Genomic DNA, 21,234 nt, shown 5'->3' on the forward strand with positions numbered 1-21,234 from the left:
AGCAAGGATGGGTCGTGGCTCACCCCTTTGTGCCAAAATTTGTGAGAGAATTGTTAGTTCAAAAAGAACATTTCTCAACGCAAGATTGCAGAGAATTTAGGTCTTTCAACATCTACAGTACATAATATTGTGAAAAGATTCAGAGAATTCAGAGACATCTCAGTGCGTAAAGGGCAAGGTCGGAAACCACTGTTGAATGCGCGTGATCTTCGAGCCCTCAGGCGGCACTGCCTAAGAAACCGTCATCCTACTGTGGAAATTATAGCCACTTGGGCTCGTGAGTACTTCGGAAAACCATTGTCACTCAACACAGTCCATCGCTGCATCCAGAAATGCAACTTGAAACTGTATTATGCATCAACTCTATGTAGAAACACCGGCGAGTTCTCTGGGCCCGAGCTCATCTCAGATGGACCGAAAGACTGTGGAACTGTGTGCTGTGGTCAGATGAGTCCACATTTCAGCTAGTTTTCGGAAAAAACGGGTGTCGAGTTCTCCGTGCCAAAGATGAAAAGGACCATCCAGATTGTTATCAGCGAGAGGAGAAAAAGCCAGCATCTGTGATGGTATGGGGGTGCATCAGTGCCCACGGCATGGGTGAGTTGCATGTATGGGAAGGTACCATTGACTCTGAGGCGTATATTAGGATTTTAGAGAGACATATGTTGCCATCAAGGTGACGTCTCTTCCCAGGACGTCCGTGCTTATTTCAGCAGGACAATGCCAGACCACATTCTGCACGGGCTACAACAGCGTGGCTTTGTAGACACAGAGTGCGTGTGCTTGATTGGCCTGCTGCCAGTCCAGATCTATCTCCTATTGAAAATGTATGGCGCATCATGAAGAGAGAATCAGACAACGGCGACCACGGACTGTTGAGCAGCTGAAGTCTTATATCAAGCAAGAATGGAGAAAATTTCCAATTGCAAATCTACTACAATTAGTATCCTCAGTTCCAAAACGATTAAAAAGTGTTATTGAAAGGAAAAGTGATGTAACACAATGGTAAACATGCCCCTGTCCCAACTTTTGTTGAGTGTGTTGCAGCCATCAAATTCTAAATTTGTGTATGTTTACAAAATACAATTAAGTTGGTCAGTAAAACTATTGAAAATCTTTTCTTTGTAGTCAGTTAAATAAAAGTTCACGTGAATTAACATATCACAGATCTTTGTTTTTATTGCATTTTGGAAAATATCCCAACTTTTCTGGAAATGGGGTTTGTATATTTTAAAAAGTGAGGTAGTGTCCAAGGGTTCAGTGTCCATTTAGGAATTGGATGGCAGAGGGGAAGAATCGCTGAGTGTGTGTCTTCAGGCTTCTGTACCTCCTACCCAATGGCAACAGCGAGAAAAGGGCATGTCCTGGGAGCTGGAGGTCCTTAATAATGGACGCTGCCTTTCTGAAACACCACTCCCTAAAGATGTCCTGGGTACTTTGTAGGCTAGTACTTCAGATGGGCTGCTCTTAAACTGTCTGGAAATGTGTGAGGCTGACTCTCCAGTGCTACCAAGAATAAATGTTGATGTGTCAGCTCAGACAAGCAGCGATATCTATCACTGGCCTGGAAGATGCCCTTGCTGTCAGCACCTTTGTGACATTCACAGTTCATGTCATCCGATCCCTGGCATTGTGCCCTTCACACCTTCATCTCTCTGCCATTTGCTGTGTGCCCCTCACACCTTCAGCATCTCTCTGCCACTTGCTGTGTGCCCCTCACACCTTCATCTCCGCCATTTGCTGTGTGCCCCTCACACCTTCATCTCTCTGCCATTTGCTGTGTGCCCCTCACATCTTCATCTCTCTGCCATTTGCTGTGTGCCCCTCACACCTTCATCGCCGCCATTTGCTGTGTGCCCCTCGCATCTTCATCTCACCGCCACTTGCTGTGTGCCCCTCACATCTTCATCTCTCTGCCATTTGCTGTGTGCCCCTCACACCTTCATCGCCGCCATTTGCTGTGTGCCCCTCGCATCTTCATCTCTCTGCCACTTGCTGTGTGCCCCTCACACCTACATCTCTGCCACTTGCTGTGTGCCCCTCACACCTTCATCGCCGCCATTTGCTGTGTGCCCCTCGCATCTTCATCTCACCGCCACTTGCTGTGTGCCCCTCACACCTACATCTCTGCCATTTGCTGTGTGCCCCTCGCATCTTCATCTCACCGCCATTTGCTGTGTGCCCCTCACATCTTCATCTCTCTGCCACTTGCTGTGTGCCCCTCACACCTACATCTTTGCCATTTGCTGTGTGCCCCTCGCATCTTCATCTCACCGCCATTTGCTGTGTGCCCCTCGCATCTTCATCTCACCGCCATTTGCTGTGTGTCCCTCGCATCTTCATCTCACCGCCATTTGCTGTGTGCCCCTCACACCTACATCTCTGCCATTTGCTGTGTGCCCCTCACATCTTCATCTCACCGCCATTTGCTGTGTGCCCCTCACATCTTCGTCTCACCGCCATTTGCTGTGTGCCCCTCGCATCTTCATCTCACCGCCATTTGCTGTGTGCCCCTCACACCTACATCTCTGCCATTTGCTGTGTGCCCCTCAGACCTTCAGCATCTCTCCGCCATCGCATTTGGGGAGCACTGTGAGCAAAGGTCTGTTGTCAAATGACAGCATGCTTCTGATGACCTCTTAGCAATTTTCATGGAGAAGAAGTTGGAACAATAAAAGCTAATCAGTCAGTGTGGCCACATCTCTGATTTTGTGGTTTCCACCAAAACACAGGTTGCGGGGGGGGGGGGCGGTGGTGGGATTGCACAGAACACTACATGCAGGTATCAGTGTGATTCATTTTGTTGTTGAGTTCTCAATTCTGCCACACTAAAACCTCCTCTTATTCACAGTACCCTTTTGATCGTGCAGACAAATTCAATCGAGGCATTCGGAAACTTGGCCTGACTCCAGAGGGACAGAGCTACCTCGATCAGTTCAGGCAGCTTATCAGCCAGATAGGTAAGTGACTGTTAGTGAACTGATGATACGTTTTTAGTTCCTTCAAGCTTCCTACAGTGTTTCGCGATCAGCATTCCGATTGTTTGGTTTCACAAGAAGAATGGTGTGATAAGAAGTGCGTTGGGGTCCGTGTTTTGCTTTTGGCCTTGATTGGAGATGGTTTACTATTGCCACATATAAGCAAGAAAATCTTGTTTTGCATGCCATTCGTACAGACCATTTCATCACATCAGTACATTGAGGTAGTAGAAGGGAAAACATCAGAATGCCAAATAAAGTTACAGAGAAAAAGCAGTGCAGGTAGACAACATGGTGCACAGCCATAACTAGGTAGGTTGTGAAGATGAGTTCATCTTCCCTTAGTCTGTTGTCTCATAATAATGGCACAGGAGCAGAATTGAGCCATTTGGCCCATTGAGTCTGCTCCATCATTCAATGATGGCTGATCCTTTTTTATCCCCCTCCTTTGCCCCACTCCCCAGCCTTCACCCCGTAACCTTTGATGCCATGGCCAATCAAGAAGCTATCAATCTTCATCTTAAGTAGATCCAATGTCCTGGCCTCCACAGCTGCCTGTAGTAATAAATTTTACAAATTCAACACCCTCTGACTAAAGAGATTTCTTAGCATCTCTGTTTTAAATGGATCCCTCCCTATCTTAAGGCTGTGCTCTCTTGACCGAGACTTCCCCACCATGGCAAATGTCCTTTCCACATCTACTCTGCCTAGTTCAAAATTCAAAAAGTTTCAATGAGATCACCCCCCATCCTTCTAAATTCCAGCAAGTACAGGCCCAGAGCCAGCAAATCAGCAAATGTTCCTCATATGATAACCTTTTCATTCCCAGAATCATCCTTATGAACCTCCTCTGAACCCTTTCCAATGCCAGCACATCTTTTCTTAGATGAGCCCAAAACTGTTCACAATATTCCAGGTGAGGCCTCACCAGTGTCTTATAAAGCCTCAGCATCACATCCCGACTCTTGTATCCTAGACCTCTTGAAACGAATGCTAAAAATGCATTTGCCTTCCTCACCACCTGCAACCTGCAACTGGTGCAGGGGGCAGGGCTTCAGATTCTTGGATAATTGGGATCTCTTCTGGGGGAAGTATGACCTACTCAAAAAGGACAGGTTACATCTGAACCCGAAGGGGGCCAATATCCTGGCGGGGAAGTTTAATAGTGCAGGGGGATGGGAACCGGAATGATAGAGCGGAGGAGGGGGAAAACAGAAATAAATCTAAGATAGTGAGCAGTAAAGATGTCAGGAAAGACAAGCAGGTGATGGGGCAAATTTGTAGCCATTGGGATGAATTGCAGTGCAATAATGTTGCAGTGAAATCAAAGCGAAAAGTACCAAATACTGGTCTTAAGGTGTTATACTTAAATGCACGCAGCATAAGGAATAAGGTGGATGATCTTGTTGTACAGCTACAGATTGGTAGGTATGATATTGTGGCCATCACTGAGACCTGGCTAAAGGATGCATGTCTCTGGGAGCTGAACAGGTGCATCGGAAGGATAGGAAGGTAGGCGGAGGGGGAGGCGTGGTTTTATTGGTAAGAAATGATATTAAATCATTAGAAAGAGGTGATATAGGATCAGAAGGTGCAGAATCTTTATGGATTGAGCTAAGAATCGCAGGGGTAAAAGGATGGCAGTTATTTATAGGCCTCCAAACAGCTGCAGTGATGTGGACTACAAATTACAACAGGAAGTAGAAAAGGCTTGTCAGAAGGGCAGTGTTATGATAATTGTGAGGGATTTTAACATGCGAGTGGATTGGGAAAATCAGGTGGGCACTGGATCTCAAGAGAGAGAACTTGTAGAATGTCTGCGAGATGGCTTTTTAGAACAGCTTATTGTTGAGCCCACTAGGGGATCGGCTGTACTGGATTGGGTATTGTGTAATGAACCGGAGGTGATTAGAGAGATTGAGGTGAAGGAATCCTCAGGAGGCAGTGATTGAGTTCACTGAAATTTGAAAAAGAGAAGCCGAGATCTGATGTGTCAGTATTTCAGTGGAGTAAAGGAAATTACAGTGGCATGAGAGAGGAACTGGCCATAGCTGACTGGAAAGGGACACTGGCGGGAAAGACGGCAGAGCAGCAGTGGCTAGAGTTTATGCGAGAAGTGAGGAAGATGCAAGACAGGTATATTCCAAAAAAGAAGAAATTTTCGAATGGAAAAAGGATGCAACGTGGTTGACAAGAGAAGTCAAAGCCAAAGTTAAAGCAAAGGAGAGGGCATACAAGGAAGTAAAAATTAGTGGGAAGACAGAGGATTGGGAAGTTTTTAAAAGCTTACAAAAGGAAACTAAGAAGGTCATTAAGCGGGAAAAGATTAACTATGAAAGGAAGCTAGCAAATAATATCAAAGAGGATGGATGAACTGGGCTTGTACTCGTTGGAATTTAGAAGATTGAGGGGGGATCTGATTGAAACGTATAAGATCCTAAAGGGATTGGACAGGCTAGATGCAGGAAGATTGTTCCCGATGTTGGGGAAGTCCAGAACGAGGGGTCACAGTTTGAGGATAGAGGAGAAGCCTTTTAGGACCGAGATTAGGAAAAACTTCTTCACACAGAGAGTGGTGAATCTGTGGAATTCTCTGCCACAGGAAACTGTTGAGGCCAGTTCATTGGCTATGTTTAAGAGGGAGTTAGATACGGCCCTTGTGGCTACAGGGGTCAGGGGGTATGGAGGGAAGGCTGGGGCGGGGTTCTGAGTTGGATGATCAGCCATGATCATAATAAATGGCGGTGCAGGCTCGAAGGGCCGAATGGCCTACTCCTGCACCTATTTTCTATGTTTCTATAAAGAGTAAAAGACAGGTGAGAGTAGATATAGGACTGATAGAAAATGTTGCTGGAGAAATTGTAATGGGAGATAAGGAGATGGCAGAGGAACTGAACGAGTATTTTGCATCAGTCTTCACTGAGGAAGACATCAGCAGTATACCGGACACTCAAGGGTGGCAGGGAAGAGAAGTGTGCGCAGTCACAATTACGACAGAGAAAGTACTCAGGAAGTTGAATAGTCTAAAGGTAGATAAATCTCCTGGACCAGATGGATGGCACCCTTGTGTTCTGAAGGAAGTAGCTGTGAAGATTGTGGAGGCATTAGCGATGATTGAAAAGTCGATAGACTCTGGCATGGTTCCGGAGGACTGAAAGATTGCAAACATCACTCCGCTATTTAAGAAGGGGACAAGGAAGCAAAAAGGAAATTATAGACCTGTTAGCTTGACATCGGTGGTTGGGAAGTTGTTGGAGTCGATTGTCAAGGATGAGGTTACAGAGTACCTGGAGGCATATGACAAGATAGGCAGAACTCAGCATGGATTCCTTAAAGGAAAATCCTGCCTGACAAACCTATTACAATTTTTTGAGGAAATTACCAGTAGGCTAGACAAGGGAGATGCAGTGGATGTTGTATATTTGGATTTTCAGAAGGCCTTTACCAAGGTGCCACACATGAGGCTACTTAACAAGAGCCCATGGAATTACGGGAAAGTTACATACATGGATAGAGCGTTGGCTGATTGGCAGGAAACAGAGAGTGGGAATAAAGGGATCCTATTCTGGTTGGCTGCCGGTTACCAGTGGTGTTCCACAGTGGTCCGTGTTGGGGCCGCTTCTTTTTACATTGTACATCAACGATTTGGATTATGGAATAGATGGCTTTGTGGCTAAGTTTGCTGATGATATGAAGATAGGTGGAGGGGCCGGTAGTGCTGAGGAAACAGAGAGTCTGCAGAGAGACTTGGATAGATTGGAAGAATGGGCAAAGAAGTGGCAAATGAAATACAATGTTGGAAAGTGTATGGTTATGCACTTTGGCAGAAGAAATAAACAGGCAGACTATTATTTAAATGGGGAAAGAATTCAAAGTTCTGAGATGCAACGGGACTTGGGAATCCTCGTATAGGATACCCTTAAGGTTAACTTCCAGGTTGAGTCGGTAGTGAAGAAGGCGAATGCAATGTTGGCATTCATTTCTAGAGGAATAGAGTATAGGAGCAGGGATGTGATGTTGAGGCTCTATAAGGCGCTGATGAGACCTCACTTGCAGTACTGTGGGCAGTTTTAGTGTCCTTATTTAAGAAAGGATGTTCTGACATTGGAGAGGGTACAGAGAAGATTCACTAGAATGATTCCGGGAATGAGAGAGTTAACATATGGGGAACGTTTGTCCGCTCTTGGACTGTATTCCTTGGAGTTTAGAAGAATGAGGGGAGACCTCATAGAAACATTTCGAATGTTGAAAGGCATGGACAGAGTGGATGTGGCAAAGTTGTTTCCCAAGATGGGGGAGTCTAGTACGAGAGGGCATGACTTAAGGATTGAAGGGCGACCATTCAGAACAGAGATGCGATGAAATTTTTTTAGTCAGAGGGTGGTGAATCTATGGAATTTGTTGCCACGGGCAGCAGTGGAGGCCAAGTCATTGGGTGTATTTAAGGCAGAGATTGATAGGTATCTGAGTAGCCAGGGCATCAAAGGTTATGGTGGGAAGGTGGGGGAGTGGGACTAAATGGGAGAATGGATCAGCTCGTGATAAAATGGCGGAGCAGACTCGATGGGCCGAATGGCTGACTTCTGCTCCTTTGTGTTATGGTCTTATGGTCTTAACCTTCAGGGTGTTCTGCATGAGGACTCCAAAGTCCCTCTGCATCTCAGATTTTCAGATTTTTAGATTTTCTCCCCATTTAGAAACTAGTCTACACAGTTATTTAAAGCTGTCCTTGAGCCTGGTGCTGCAGGTTTTCAGGCTGTTAGATCTTGGGCATGTTGAGAAGGGGGAGAAGAGAGAAAGTCCAGGGTGGTTGAGATGATTATGTTGGCAACTTTATCGAGGCAGCAAGAAGTTTAGATAGTCCATGGGTGAGGTCTGAATTCTGTGGTGTGCTGAGCCATGTCCACAACTCTCTGGAGTTTCTGGTGGTCCTGGGCAGAGTGATTGCCAGACCAATCCGTGATGCATGTCATTCTAGTATGTTTGAGGTGAGTGGGTGCATTTCAGGGAAAACGGTGTGGGTGGATGAGGAAGGAATGAGGATAAGGAGAGAGCAAGGCACTTAACCACACATTAATGCCAAGCTGTATAGGCCCTAGTGCCCTTCCCTTGGACAACATTGGTTGTGTGGAGAGGGGAGACTTGAAGCATGGCCAACTGCCGGTCTTCCATACAACCTTGCCCAGGCCTGGAAACCTTCCAAGGCGCAAATCCATGGTCTTGCGAGACTAACGGATGCCTATTATAAGGGGGGAGAGTGGGTTTGTGTGCAGTGTAAACCTGACAGACATCACTTGAGCCATTTCATGCCACTTGCTTGGCGGAGGGCTGATGTGATCTTTTAGTATAGTTCATAAGACATAGGAGCAGAATTAGGCCACTTATCCCATGGAGTCTGCTGCACCACTCCATCATGGCTGATCCCGGATCCCACTCAATCCTGTATACCTGCCTCCTCGCCATATCCTTTGATGCCCTGACTGATCAGGAAACGATCCTTAAATATACCCACTGACTTGGCCTCCACCGCAGTCTCTGGCAGAGCATTCCACAGATTCCTACTCTCTGGCTGGAAAAGCTCCTCCTTACCTCTGTTCTAAGAGGTCGCCCCTCAATTTTGTGCCCTCTTGCTCTGGATACCCCCACCGTTGGAAACGTCCTCTCCACATCCACCCCATCTGGTCCTTTCAACATTCGGTAGGTTTCAATGAGATCCCCATGCATTCTTCTAAATTCCAGTGAGTACAGGCCCAAAGCTGCCAAATACTCCTCATATATTAACCCCTTCATTCCCAGAATCATCCTTGTGAACTTGCTCCGGACTCTCTCCAATGACAACACATCCTTTCTGAGACATGGGGCCCAAAACTGTTGACAATACTCCAAGTGCTGCCTGACTAGTGTCTTATAAAGGCTCAGCATTATCTCCTTAATTTTAAATTCTATTCCCCTTGAAATAAATGTAAACATTGCATTTTCTTCACAAACAGGACAATCTGCAGATGCTGGATATCTGAGCAACATACACAAATGCTGGAGGGAGAAACCTCTGGCATTTTGTGTGTGTTGTAGACATCGCATTTGCCGCCTTTACCGCAGAATCAACCTGTAACTTAACCTTCTGAGAGTCGTGCACGAGGATTCCTAAGTCCCTTTGCACCTCTGATGTTTGAACCTTCTCCCCATTTAGGTAATCGTCCACACTATTGTTCCTTTTACCAAAATGCATTATCATACATTTCCCAACACTGTATTCCATCTGGCATTTGTTTATCTTCATATCATCGGCAACTTTGCCACAAAGTCATCAATTCCATTATCCAAATCATTGACAAACAATGTGAAAAGCAGTGGTCCCAATACTGACCCTTGATGAACACCAGTAGTCACTAACAGTCAACCAGAAAAGGCCCCCTTTGTTCCCATTCACTGCCTCCTGCCTGTCAGCCATTCCTTTATCCATGCCAGTATATTTCCTGTAACACCATAGAAATTTATTTTGTTAAGCAGCCTTATGTGTGGCGCCTTATCAAATGCCTTCTGAGAATCCAAGAAAATGACATCCACTGCTTCTCTTTTGCCCACCCTGCTTGTAACTTCCTCGAAGAACTCTAACGGATCTGTCAGGGCAAGATTTCCCTTTACATTTCTGACTTTGACTTGTGTCATCATTAGTCTCCCCAAGTACCCTGAAACCTCATCCTTAACAATAGATTCCAACACTTTCCCAATCATTGAGGTTAGGCTAACTGGCCTATAATTTCGCAACCAAGAGGAGTTCTGCAGATGCTGGAAATTCAAGCAACACACATCAAAGTTGCTGGTGAACGCAGCAGGCCTCTCTCACTCTCCTTTTTCTCCCTCTGTCCCTCTGACTATACCACTTGCCCATCCTCTGGGCTCCCCCCCTTCCTTCTCCCTGGGCCTCCTGTCCCATGATCCTCTCATATCCCCTTTGCCAATCACCTGTCCAGCTCTTGGCTCCATCCCTCCCCCTCCTGTCTTCTCCTATCATTTTGGATCTCCCCCTCCCCCTCCCCCTCCCACTTTCAAATCTCTTACTAACTCTTCCTTCAGTTAGTCCTGACGAAGGGTCTCGGCCTGAAACGTCGACTGTACCTCTTCCTAGAGATGCTGCCTGGCCTGCTGCGTTCACCAGCAACTTTGATGTGTGTGGCCTATAATTTCTTTTGCCTGCCTCCCTTCTTAGAGTGGAGTGACATTTGCAATCTTCCAGTCCTCTGGGACCATGTTAGAATCAAGTGATTTGTGAAAGATCATGACCAATGCATCCATTATCTCCTCAACAACCTCGCTCAGGACTCTGTGGTGTAGTCCATCTGGTCCAGGTGACTTATCCACCTTAAGACCATTCAGTTTACCTGGCACTTTTTCCTTTGTAATAGCAAGGCCATTCACCCCTGCTCCCTGACACTCGCCCAGACCACTGCTGATGCCTTCCACAGTGAAGGCTGATGCAAAGTACCCATTAAACTCATTTGCAATTTTTTTCTCCCCTATTACTACATTGCCAGCATGATTTTCCAGTGGTCCAATATCAACTCTTGCTTCCCTTTTACTATTTATATAACTGGAAAAAAAACTTTTACTATAGTTTGCCCTCATATTTCATCTTTTCCCTTATTGCTTTTTTTTAGTCGCCTTTTGTTGGATTTTAAAGCTTCCCAATCATTCAGCTTCCCACTCACATTTGCTACCTTATATGCCCTTTCCTTGGCTTTTATGCAGTCTTTAACTTCCCTTGTCAGCCACGATTGCCTAGCCCTGCCATTTGAGAACTACTACTTCTGGGACATTTCTATCCTGCACCTTGTAAACTATTCCCAGAAACTTCAGACGTCTCTGCTCTGCCGCCATACTGGCAGTATCTTCCTCCAATCCACCTGCGCTAGCTCGTCTTTCATGCCTCTGTAATTTCCTTAATTCCATTGCAATACTGATACATGTGACTTGTGCTTCTCCTTCTCAAATTATAGTATGAATTCAATCATATTATGATCACTGCTTCCTAAGAGTTCCTTTGAATTAAACTCGCTAATAAGATCTAGATTATTACACAACACCCAATCTAAGATGGTCTTTCCCCAAGTAGGCTCAAGTACAGGCTGCTCTAAAAAGTCATCTCGTAGGCATTCAACAAATTCCCTCTCTTGTTATCTGACACCAACCTGATTTTTCCAATCCCCTTGCATACTGAAGTCCCCCATTACAATTGTGACATTCTCTCTAAAGATGTAATTCCGTCTCTTACCAACAGAGCCTCACCACTGCCTGTGCCTTCCTGCCTGTCCTGTCGATGCAATGAATATCCTTTGATGTTAAGCTCCCAACTATGACCTTCTTTTAGCTGCGACTCAATGATGCCCACAATGGCATACCGACCAATCTGTAATTACGGCACAAGTTCGTCTACCTTACTCTGAATGCTACACGCATTTAAGTACATCACCTGCATTCTTTGCCCTTTTGAATTTTGCCTCTGTGGTACAACTTAATTCTTTGCACTGTCTGCATTTGTATCGAATCATTGGCTTGCCCTTCCTTACTTCCATATCTACATATCTACTTGTCAACCTGCTGGCTCATCCTCAGCTTGATCATCCTGGTTCCCATCCCCCAGTATAAACCACTCCCAACAGCTTTGGTCAACCTGCCCACAAAAATATTGGTTTCCCTCGGATTCAAGTGCAACCCATCCCTTTTGTACAGGTCATACCTGCCCCAGAAGAGGTCCCAATGATCCAGAAATCTGAATCCCTGCCCCCGCTCCAGATCTTCAGCCACACATTTATTGGCCACCTCATTCTATTCCTATATCCTCACTGTTGCATGGCACAGGCAGCAAGCCCGAGATTACTTTGAGGTCCTGCTACTCAGCTTCCTTCCTAACTCCCTGCATTCATTTTTCAGGACCTCCTTCCTTTTTCTACCTATGTCATTGGTACCAATATATACCACAACTTCTGGATGCTCACCCTCCCATTTCAGGATATTGTGATTCAGAAACATCGCAGACCCTGGCACTTGGGAGGCAAACTAGCATACGTGTTTCCTTTTCGCGTCCACAGTATCACCTGTCTGTCCCCCTAACTGTAGAATCCCCTATTACTGCTGCTGTCCTTCTTGCTTCAGTCTTGCTGAAGGGTCTCGGTCCAAAACGTCGACTGTGTCTCTTGTCCATAGATGCTGCCTGGCCTACTGAGTTCCTGTGTGTTACTTGGATTTCCAGCATCTGCAGATTTTCTCTTGTTTGTGACTGCTGCCATCCTCTTCAGATCCCTACCCTTCTGAGCCACAAGGCCAGACTCAGTGCCAGAGGCACGGCTGCTGTTGCTTCCCCCAGGTAGCTCCCCCTCCCTCCAATAGTACTCAAAATGGAGTACTTGTTGTTGAGGGGCACAACCACAGGGGTGCTGTCCCTTCCCTCTTCTGACAGTCACCTATTTATCTGTCTTCTGTTGCCTTGAGGTGACTAGCTCCCTGTAGTGGAAGCAACCTCCATGCATGGGAAATGTGTTCAGCTGGTGCATTGCCCTCTGGTTGTGAAAAGCTCCTGACGGCTGTCGAATGTTCACTTGTGCTTACCTATTGAAATGACCTTCCTTGCAGGGAATGCAATGGGCTATGTTCGGATGATACGATCTGGTGGACTGCATTGCTGCAGTAATGCTATAAGGTGAACTTTAATTACAAAGCTACATATAACTCTTCAAAATTTACTGCATGGACCTTGTGGTGACTCTTTTTATTTTAGGTTTGTTCCAGATTTGGAGGATATTGTGAACTTTGAAGAGCTTGTGAAAGAAGAGAAACTCTCTGAGGAAACTCAAACAGCTGCCAGGTAATGTCAACAGCTGTGGGTGGATTTAACTTCCCTACCTCGTGTGACAGAACTAGACACCACGACAACTACTGAATTGAGCATCACGTGTTCCCTTTCTTTGCTCTGGTTGTATGTTATAGCTGATATGGACTAGCTCTTCTCCATCTTTGTTTTCCCATTTGTGTACATTTATAGGCCTGAGAAACACATTATTTTCTTATGGCTCATAATTAAATATTTTCTCAGGGTTTACATTTTGCTGTGTGTTTGTTTTAAATATTAGACAGCTGGACTCTGTCCTCACGGATCTCACCCGGAACTCTGCCGAAGGCACTGAATACTTCAAGATGCTGGTAGATGTGTTTTCTCCTGAATTTCGTAGCTCTAAAAATATGCATCTGCGTAACTTCTACATCATCGTGCCGCCATTGGTAAGTCTGCGCGTCCAGCTGGTTTTGCACTTCCTGCTGTGCGCTGAGCAGGAAGCTGAAGAATCATCACAACAGGATGTCCAGTCTTGATGCATTCTGCCCACCCTTCAGCAGGGCAATTGATACGTATACAGTTCAGTGGCAGAAACGCAGTAAGGGGTTTCTCTACAGCCGCAGAACACTGGAAATCGTGAAACCAAAGTGGTTCATTGCCACAGCTGAGAAAAATCTATAATCATAACACAGTGTTTGTCGGCTGCAGGGGACTGTGTTCTTTGAAAACTGGCTATATTGTGATTTTCCATTACATAAAGGCATGTCAGTAAACACAAGTTAAAAGATGATTGTGTTTTATAGAAACACAGAAAACCTACAGCACAATACAGGTCCTTCGGCCCACAATGCTGTGCCGAACATGTACTTAGAACTACATAGGGTTACCCATAGCCCTCTATTTTTCTAAGCTTCATATATCTATCCAGGAGTTTCTTAAAAGACCCTATCGTATCCACCTCCACCACTGTCACTGGCAGCCCATTCTCTGCATTAAAAAAAACTTAACCTTGACATCCCCTCTGTACCTACTTCCAAACACCTTAAGACTGTGCCCCCTCATGCTAGCCATTTCAGCCCTGGGAGAAAGCCTCTGACTATCCACACGATCAATGCCTCTCATCATCTTATACACCTCTGTCAGGTCACCTCTCATCCTCCGTCGCTCCAAGGAGAAAAGGCCGAGTTCACTCAACCTATTCTCATAAGGCATGCTCCCCAATCCAGACAACATCCTTGTAAATCTCCTCTGCACCCTTTCACATCCTTCCTGTAGTGAGGTGAAGTACCCAGAGTTGTTCACAGGCCTGGGAGCACTAAAAGAGGAAAACCTTATCCAACTGAAGTGCTACTCTCTGACCACAGCGAGGCGTGTACCAGTTCCACTGATAAAGTCAAAGATGAATTAGAGAGAATCGAGGCGCTTGCCATCGTGACTAGACCCTGTCTCTACAGCTCTGGGTAGGGGATTCCAAGGAATTTACAATCCTCAGAGAGAAATAACAATAATATAGATCATAAGATACAGGAGCAAAATTAGCCCATTTGGCCCATCAAGTCTGCTCTGCCATTTCATCATGGCTGGTCTATTTTTCCTCTCAGCCCCCAATCTTCTGCCTTATCTCTGCTTCCCTTCATGCCCTAACCAATCAAGAATTTATCAACTACTGCCATAAACACATGTAAAAACTTGGCCACCACAGCCACCTGTGTCAACAAATTCCACAGATTTGCCACTCTCTGACTAAAGAAATTCCTCCTCATCTCTGTATTAAAAGCACACCCTTCTATTTTGAGGCAGTATCCTCTGGTCCTGGACTATACAACCATAGGAAACATCCTCTCCACACCCACTCTATCAAGGCTTTTCAATATTTGATAGGTTTCATTGGCTTACCCCTCATTCTTCTGAATTCAAGTCAATACAGGCCCACAGCTATCAGACACTCTTCATATATCAAGCTGTTCAGTCCTGGAATCATTTTTGTGAACCTCTTTTGAACCCTCTCCAGTGTCAGTAGATCCTTTCTAAGATAAGGGACCCAAACCTGCTCACAATGCTTCAAGTGAGGCCTCACCAGTGCTTTACAAAGCCTCAACATTACATCCTTGCTTTTGTATTCTAGTCATTGCTAACATTGCATTTGCCTTCCTCACCACAAACTCAACCTGCAAATTAACCTTTAGGGAATCCTGCACAAGGACTCCCAAGTCCCTTTAAACTTCAGATTTTTAAATTTTCTCTTCATTTAGAGAAAGTTAAGATCTGTCCCGAGCCTTGTGGCCCATCAGGCATCCTGTGGTGTGAAGCGACCCCCCCCCCACCTGCCAGATAGGATGCCAGTCTATCGCGAGGTTAACCCCCAGCACTTGCGGGTACCTATTTTCAGCTGGGTGGACTGGAGCAGTGTGTGGTTAAGTGCCTTGCTCAAAGACGCAACATGCTGCCTTGGCTGAGACTCAAACCCACAACCTTCAGATCGTGAGCCCAATGCCCTAACCACTTGGCCATGCACCACACATTCAGGAAAGTCTACCTTTTTATCTCTTCTACCAGAGTGCGTGACCATACACTTTCAGGTTATATTCCATCTGCCACTTCTTTGCCCATTCACTTAATCTAAAAGTCCTTCTCTACTTCATCAATGCTACCTGCTCCTCCACCTATCTTAATATCATCCACAAACTTTGCAACAAAGCTATCAATTACATCATTCAAGTCATTGACATGTAACGTAAAACAAAGTTGTCTCAACCCAGACCCCTGTGGAACACCACTAGTCACTGGCAGCCAGTCAGAAAAGGCTCCCTTTATTCCCACTCTTTGTCTCCTGCCAGTCAGCCACTGCTTTATCTATGCTAGAATCTTTCCTGTACTACCATGGGTTCTTAACTTGTTTCACAGAAGTGTAGCAACTTGTGAAAGGCTGCCTGAAAATCCAAGTACACAACATCAAACATCAACTGATTTTCCTTTCTCTATCCTCCATGTTATTTCTTCAAAAAATTCCAACAGATTTGTCAGGCAAGATTTTTTCCTGAAAACTATGCTGACTTGAAAACCATGTGCCTCCATGGTCCCCGAAACCACCACCTTAACAATCGACTCCCAACATCTTCACTACCACTAACTGACCTGTAATTTCCTTTCTTCTGTCTCCTCTCCACTGGAAGTACTTCTACAGTGCTGTTGGGGAAGGATCTCCTGGAGCTGGAACCAGCCTATAGTGGAGAACTACTGATGCATTTCCAAGTTACTCAGGTGATTTGGAGTGAAAACAGGTGCAGAGACTACAGGCCTGGAGATGCTGTTGGGATGGTTGAGGCAAATCAGTCTGGTGCATTTTATCGAACAACACACTTGTGGCCAAGGTGCTCTTACATTGGAATGAATGTTTAGGATTGTGAATACAGGGGAAGATCACCCCCGACAGCAGTGCAGCTGTCCCTGCAGGAACTCTCCACTTGCCTGTATGAGCTCAGCTCCAACTCCATCCAGAACAAAGCAGTCTGCTTTATCATACCACATTGGGAATATCCAATTCCCCCACTCCCCCACAGGCACACAGTGTTATACCATGTGCAAAATGCACTGCACTTCTCCCTAGATCAGTCTGAAATCCAGGACCTACTTGGGCACAGAGAAACCAGCAGGGTCACTCCAGTCGCACACCGTCTGGGCTTGGACCTATCCCACTGGCCCTCCGTCATCACCGCATTCAAAGCCTGGAACTCTCTGTGGGACTGTGTTCAGAAGGGTGACACGTTGAAGGGTTCTTGAACTGGTCAAGAGATTCTGTCCTTGCCAGCAGTTTCTGCTGGTGTCATGGTCACCTTTACTAGACCTGAATGCTTTTTAACACAGATTATTATGTTAATTGAATTTAAATTGGCCAGCTCTTGAACTGCTGTGTTTGAATTACATCAGTCTGGTAAAAAGGACATTGCTGCTCTTCAAGTGCAGAGAATTTTCTAAAAGTGTATACAGTGACAAGTTTAATATCGTGAGTTTGCAACATCCTTCTTGACAATAGAAAATACAAGCTATTGTAGATATTGTTCAGTAGTAGTCATTAATTTTGTTTTACACCCTGCATTTCATTGACGATCATCCTTGGTCATTTCAGACATTGAATTTTGTCGATCACTCAATAAGCTGCAAGGAGAAGTTGAACAAGAAAAATAAATCTGGAGCTGCTTTCACAGATGATGGGTTTGCAATGGGTAGGTCAGCATATACCCACCTGACTTTCCCATGTATGAATTCAGCTATTTACCTGTGACATTGCCTTGAGACTTGGCTATACTGAGACTAAAATGTTGCCTGTGATTAATACAAATGAACACCAGTTTCGAGCTTGGGAGCAGAAAGCACTTAGCTTGTGAGAAATGATTCCAGGGAGTTTCCTGTCTTAGGCATTTTGCGCTCTCTAAATAAGATGTGTTTCAGCTTTATTCAAAACTTTGCTCAGCTGTTCCCAGTGCTGCTGGGGTGACGAAAATGGCAATGAGTACTTCTACATGGGTTGTCATTAGAGATTGGAATGGGGCTCATCTGAGACTGGAGCTGTCCTTCAGTCAGAACAACCTAGCTGTTATTAGTAGTTTTTAATGAATTTGCAACATGTGCAAATTCTTTAAAGGTCCTGCAACTTGGACCATAAACATAGGAATAGAATTAGGCTGTTCGGCCCATCAGGTCTGTTCCGTTCTTTGTTTATGGCTGATTTATTTTCCCTCTCAACCCCATATTCCTGGCTTCTCCCTGTAACTCTGATGCCCTTATGAATGAAGAATCTATCACCTTTCACTTTAAGCTATTATATGGAGTTAGTTATCCTTCTTAAACCTACCTCATTCCCCAACCCCCAATCCCCACTCCCAAGACAAACACACCATTCTCCTCTCTCTTATCAATGCTTATTGGGAGAGACATGCCAAACAGAAACTTCCAGAGGGAGTGGAGAGGGTTCCATCTGCTTTGTTGCTCTGGCTGAGCTGCACCTCCATCAGTTATTCTGTCCTTTCACTGCTAGGTTCAGATCACACAGAGGTGTACACACCACTGCAATCTTTCATCAGTCTACTGTCTCCTTGCTCATTCATTATAGGAGTTGCTTACATCCTTAAACTGCTGGATCAGTACCAGGAGTTCGACTCATTACACTGGTTTCAGTCCGTGAGAGAGAAATATATCAAAGAGAAGAATGCAGTTGTTAAACAGCAAAACTTCCAGTCAACCAATCAGGACGAAAAGCTGCTGCAAACGATGAATCTAACCCAGAAACGGCTAGACATCTATTTACAGGTACTCAAAACAATGAATCTAACCCAGAAACGGCTAGACATCTATTTACAGCTACTCAGGCAAATAATATGAATGTAGTCAGTGAACGTCTGTAACCCAGCATCACTGGCCTGGACCCTGCTGTGTGTTGCAGTGTGGCCACTGCCTCCCTCAGGATGGGATCAGGTGGATCAGGACCACTTAAACCCATCTCGACTCCCAGACCTCATCCACACTCCAGGCCATGACTGCTGCTGCCCCTTGCCAGTGTGGAGGCTCCTGAATTGTCAGTGGGACACAATGTGACAGTCACAAGCATTTGGTAGCACTTTGGATGTATTAAAAATATTGCTTAAAGTGTTGAACATTATTTTTACATTCAAAATTAATTAGAGTAGGAAGTGAAACTCACTCAAATAATGAGCATTCTTGACTTTTCCCAGGAGAGAGCTTCTTTGAATCAGGACTGCTGTGCTCGCTGCAGTTTTAATCTGGCATCTACTGCAATGTTGGACTTCTGAAGGAACACAGTGATAGGCAGCCTCTGCCTACTAGGCTGGTGCCAGTGTTGGTGTTTGGAGCCATACTCCTGTTGGTGCACATGAGTTAGTGCCAGCTTTAGTCCTGGTGTGGGGAGTGGTCCACACATGACAATTTGTAGTTTTAAATCACGATGTTTGGTATCAAGAAATTGTGCAGCTTGGATGCACGCCTGAGGGGAAAGTAAAATCGTTTGATTCCATTTGCTGAACAAAGAATTTGCAAAGAAATCCAGATATATTACAGCCCAGAGCTGTCAGAATTGGCATAAAGGGGAAGCATGAAACATTACATTTAAATGATCCGTCGTTGCTTTTGAAGGCTCCATTATTAAATTGAGAACTTTTGCTGCAGTCCTTGTGTCCTTTGGGCACCCAGATGGAATGTTTTAGAAAGTGTTATAATCATTGGATATATTAGAAAGCTAGACTCCCTCACAAGATATGAAGGCAGCAAACTCAAGTCTTTTAGTTGCGAAGAGAAGGTTGAGCGTGAGCCCACTTGACCAGTGGCCCTTTGGGATTCACCTGGTCAGGCAATCTAACCTCATCCTAAGGATAGCACCCACTTTCATTGTGCATGCAAGTATTCTCATGGCGTCAGGAGCGAGCTTCGTCTTTGACTCGGGCTGAATTGCAGAGAGCTGAGCCAACCTGGCTGAATCAGAACGAGGAGTGTACAGAAGTTTTATAACTAACTGTGGTCAAAAGAAATTCCATTCATAGATCCAGCTGGAGATGCGGTGAAAGGTGAAATTGTGCGGAAGCTCACAGCATCTGTAGAAAGAGGAATGGAGTTGATGTTCCTGATCATTTTCTGCAATGCCTCCAGTTCTGACAGATCTTTAACCAGAAGTGTAATCTGTTTTTCTCTCCTCAGGGATTGCCTGACCTTCTGTGTTTGTTGCCATTGTGAAACAGTTAAATTTGTGTAAAGTGGGAGAGCACTGACTTTGATCAGATAGTGAACTGTTGGATTAGGGTAAAGCCATGTTGCTTCACCTCTTGCTGATGTTGATTCCATTGGCTTCTGTCTCCAGGAGTTTGAGCTACTGTATTTCTCACTGAGCAGCGCCAGAATTTTCTTCCGAGGTGATCAGACAGCTGCTGAGGAAAGTCAGGAGCAAAAGGACAAGGAAGGCAAGTGTTCAACATTAATCATAATGCCCATCACAGCTCTCTGCCTATTGGACAGATTCACCTACAGTGAGGTGTTAGTGATAGGTGGCCCATGGCAGTGTCATGATTATGTACTGCATTGAACTGCTGCTGCTAAGCTAACAAATTTCATGTCACATGCCGGTGATAATAAACCTGATTCTGATTCTCATTCTCAATCCCATCAACTTCCCCCAATCTCTTACCAACTATCTACACACTTGGACCAGTGGACCTACCAAACTGCATGTCTTCGAGGAGAGGGTGGAAAGCAGAGCACTCGGTGGTGGGAAGAAAACCCACGCATCACACAGAGAGGACGTGCAAACTCCAGACAAGTCAGGATTGAACTAGATCACTGGAACTGAGATAATAACTTTACAAGCCTTCCACACACACTCTCCCATGATAACAGCAACCAGTAACACATTGTGCAGCTCCACCAGTCCTGCCCTTTTCCTGAATTGTTAGCAGTGAATGATTGATCCCTGTCCCCTCAATACCTTCTCCCAGGCTTGATGCAGAATCAGGTTTTGTACTTGACCAAAGAAGTTTCTGAACACACCTGTGCTGTCACTCGGACCCTCTCCCCTCGAGAACATTAGACCCCTCTGTCTCCCCCATTTCCTGAGCTCGACCCCACTCCTTCCTTATTACCACTCCATTGCATTCCTGGCCAGCTTCAAGCAAGCTCCTCGTAGAGAGTGCTGGAGCTCAAGATCGAGCTGCTCCAGGCTCTGATCACTGCTCCTCCAGCACTAAATTTAATTTCTCAAGTGTTTAGAGGCATGCTTTCAGCTGCTTTGTGTCCAGTCTCTGAAATTCTACCCCTAAACTCTTGCCTTTGAGTCTTTTAGATTGGACCATAAGACATAGGATTATAATCAGGCCATTCAGCCCATCGAGTCTGCTCCTCCATTCCATCATGGCTGCTCCCTGATCCCACTCAACCCCATACACCTGCCTTCTCACCATATCCTTTGGCGCCCTGACTGATCAGGAAATGATGCACTTCCGCCTTAAATATACCCACGGACTTGGCCTTCACCGCAGTCTGTGGCAGAGCATTCCACCTATCTTTGTATTAGCCCACAAAGCCATCAATTCCATTATCCAAATTATTGACAAACAATGTGAAAAGCTGCTTTCCCAATACTGACCCCCGAGGAATACCACTAGTCACTGGCAGCCAATCAGAGAAGGCCACTTTGATTTCCACCCGCTGCCTCCTGCCTGTCAGCCATTCTAGTACCTTTCCTGTAACGCCATTGGATTTTATCTTGAGCAGCCTTCTGAAAATCCAAGTAAATGACTTCGACTGCCTCTCCTTTGTCCACACATAGAAACATAGAAACATAGAAAATAGGTGCAGGAGTAGGCCATTCGGCCCTTCGAGCCTGCACCGCCATTTATTATGATCATGGCTGATCATCCAACTCAGAAC

General features: G+C 45.4%; 1 protein-coding gene across 3 annotated transcripts in view; it reads left to right on the plus strand.

Annotated features, from left to right (window-relative positions):
* washc4 (WASH complex subunit 4) overlaps nucleotides 1-21,234 on the plus strand; it is a 112,111-nt gene that overhangs the window by 69,522 nt on the left and 21,355 nt on the right. For all 3 annotated transcript variants that reach the window (XM_063072231.1, XM_063072232.1, XM_063072230.1), the window contains exons 26-32: nucleotides 2,852-2,960; nucleotides 12,609-12,675; nucleotides 12,754-12,840; nucleotides 13,106-13,253; nucleotides 16,934-17,030; nucleotides 17,918-18,114; nucleotides 19,673-19,772. In XM_063072231.1, coding sequence (XP_062928301.1) covers nucleotides 2,852-2,960; nucleotides 12,609-12,675; nucleotides 12,754-12,840; nucleotides 13,106-13,253; nucleotides 16,934-17,030; nucleotides 17,918-18,114; nucleotides 19,673-19,772 — 805 coding nt within the window. The remainder of the gene's footprint in view (nucleotides 1-2,851; nucleotides 2,961-12,608; nucleotides 12,676-12,753; nucleotides 12,841-13,105; nucleotides 13,254-16,933; nucleotides 17,031-17,917; nucleotides 18,115-19,672; nucleotides 19,773-21,234) is intronic.

Source organism: Mobula hypostoma, chromosome 20 (genome assembly GCF_963921235.1).
Source record: "Mobula hypostoma chromosome 20, sMobHyp1.1, whole genome shotgun sequence".
NCBI lineage: Eukaryota > Metazoa > Chordata > Chondrichthyes > Myliobatiformes > Myliobatidae > Mobula > Mobula hypostoma.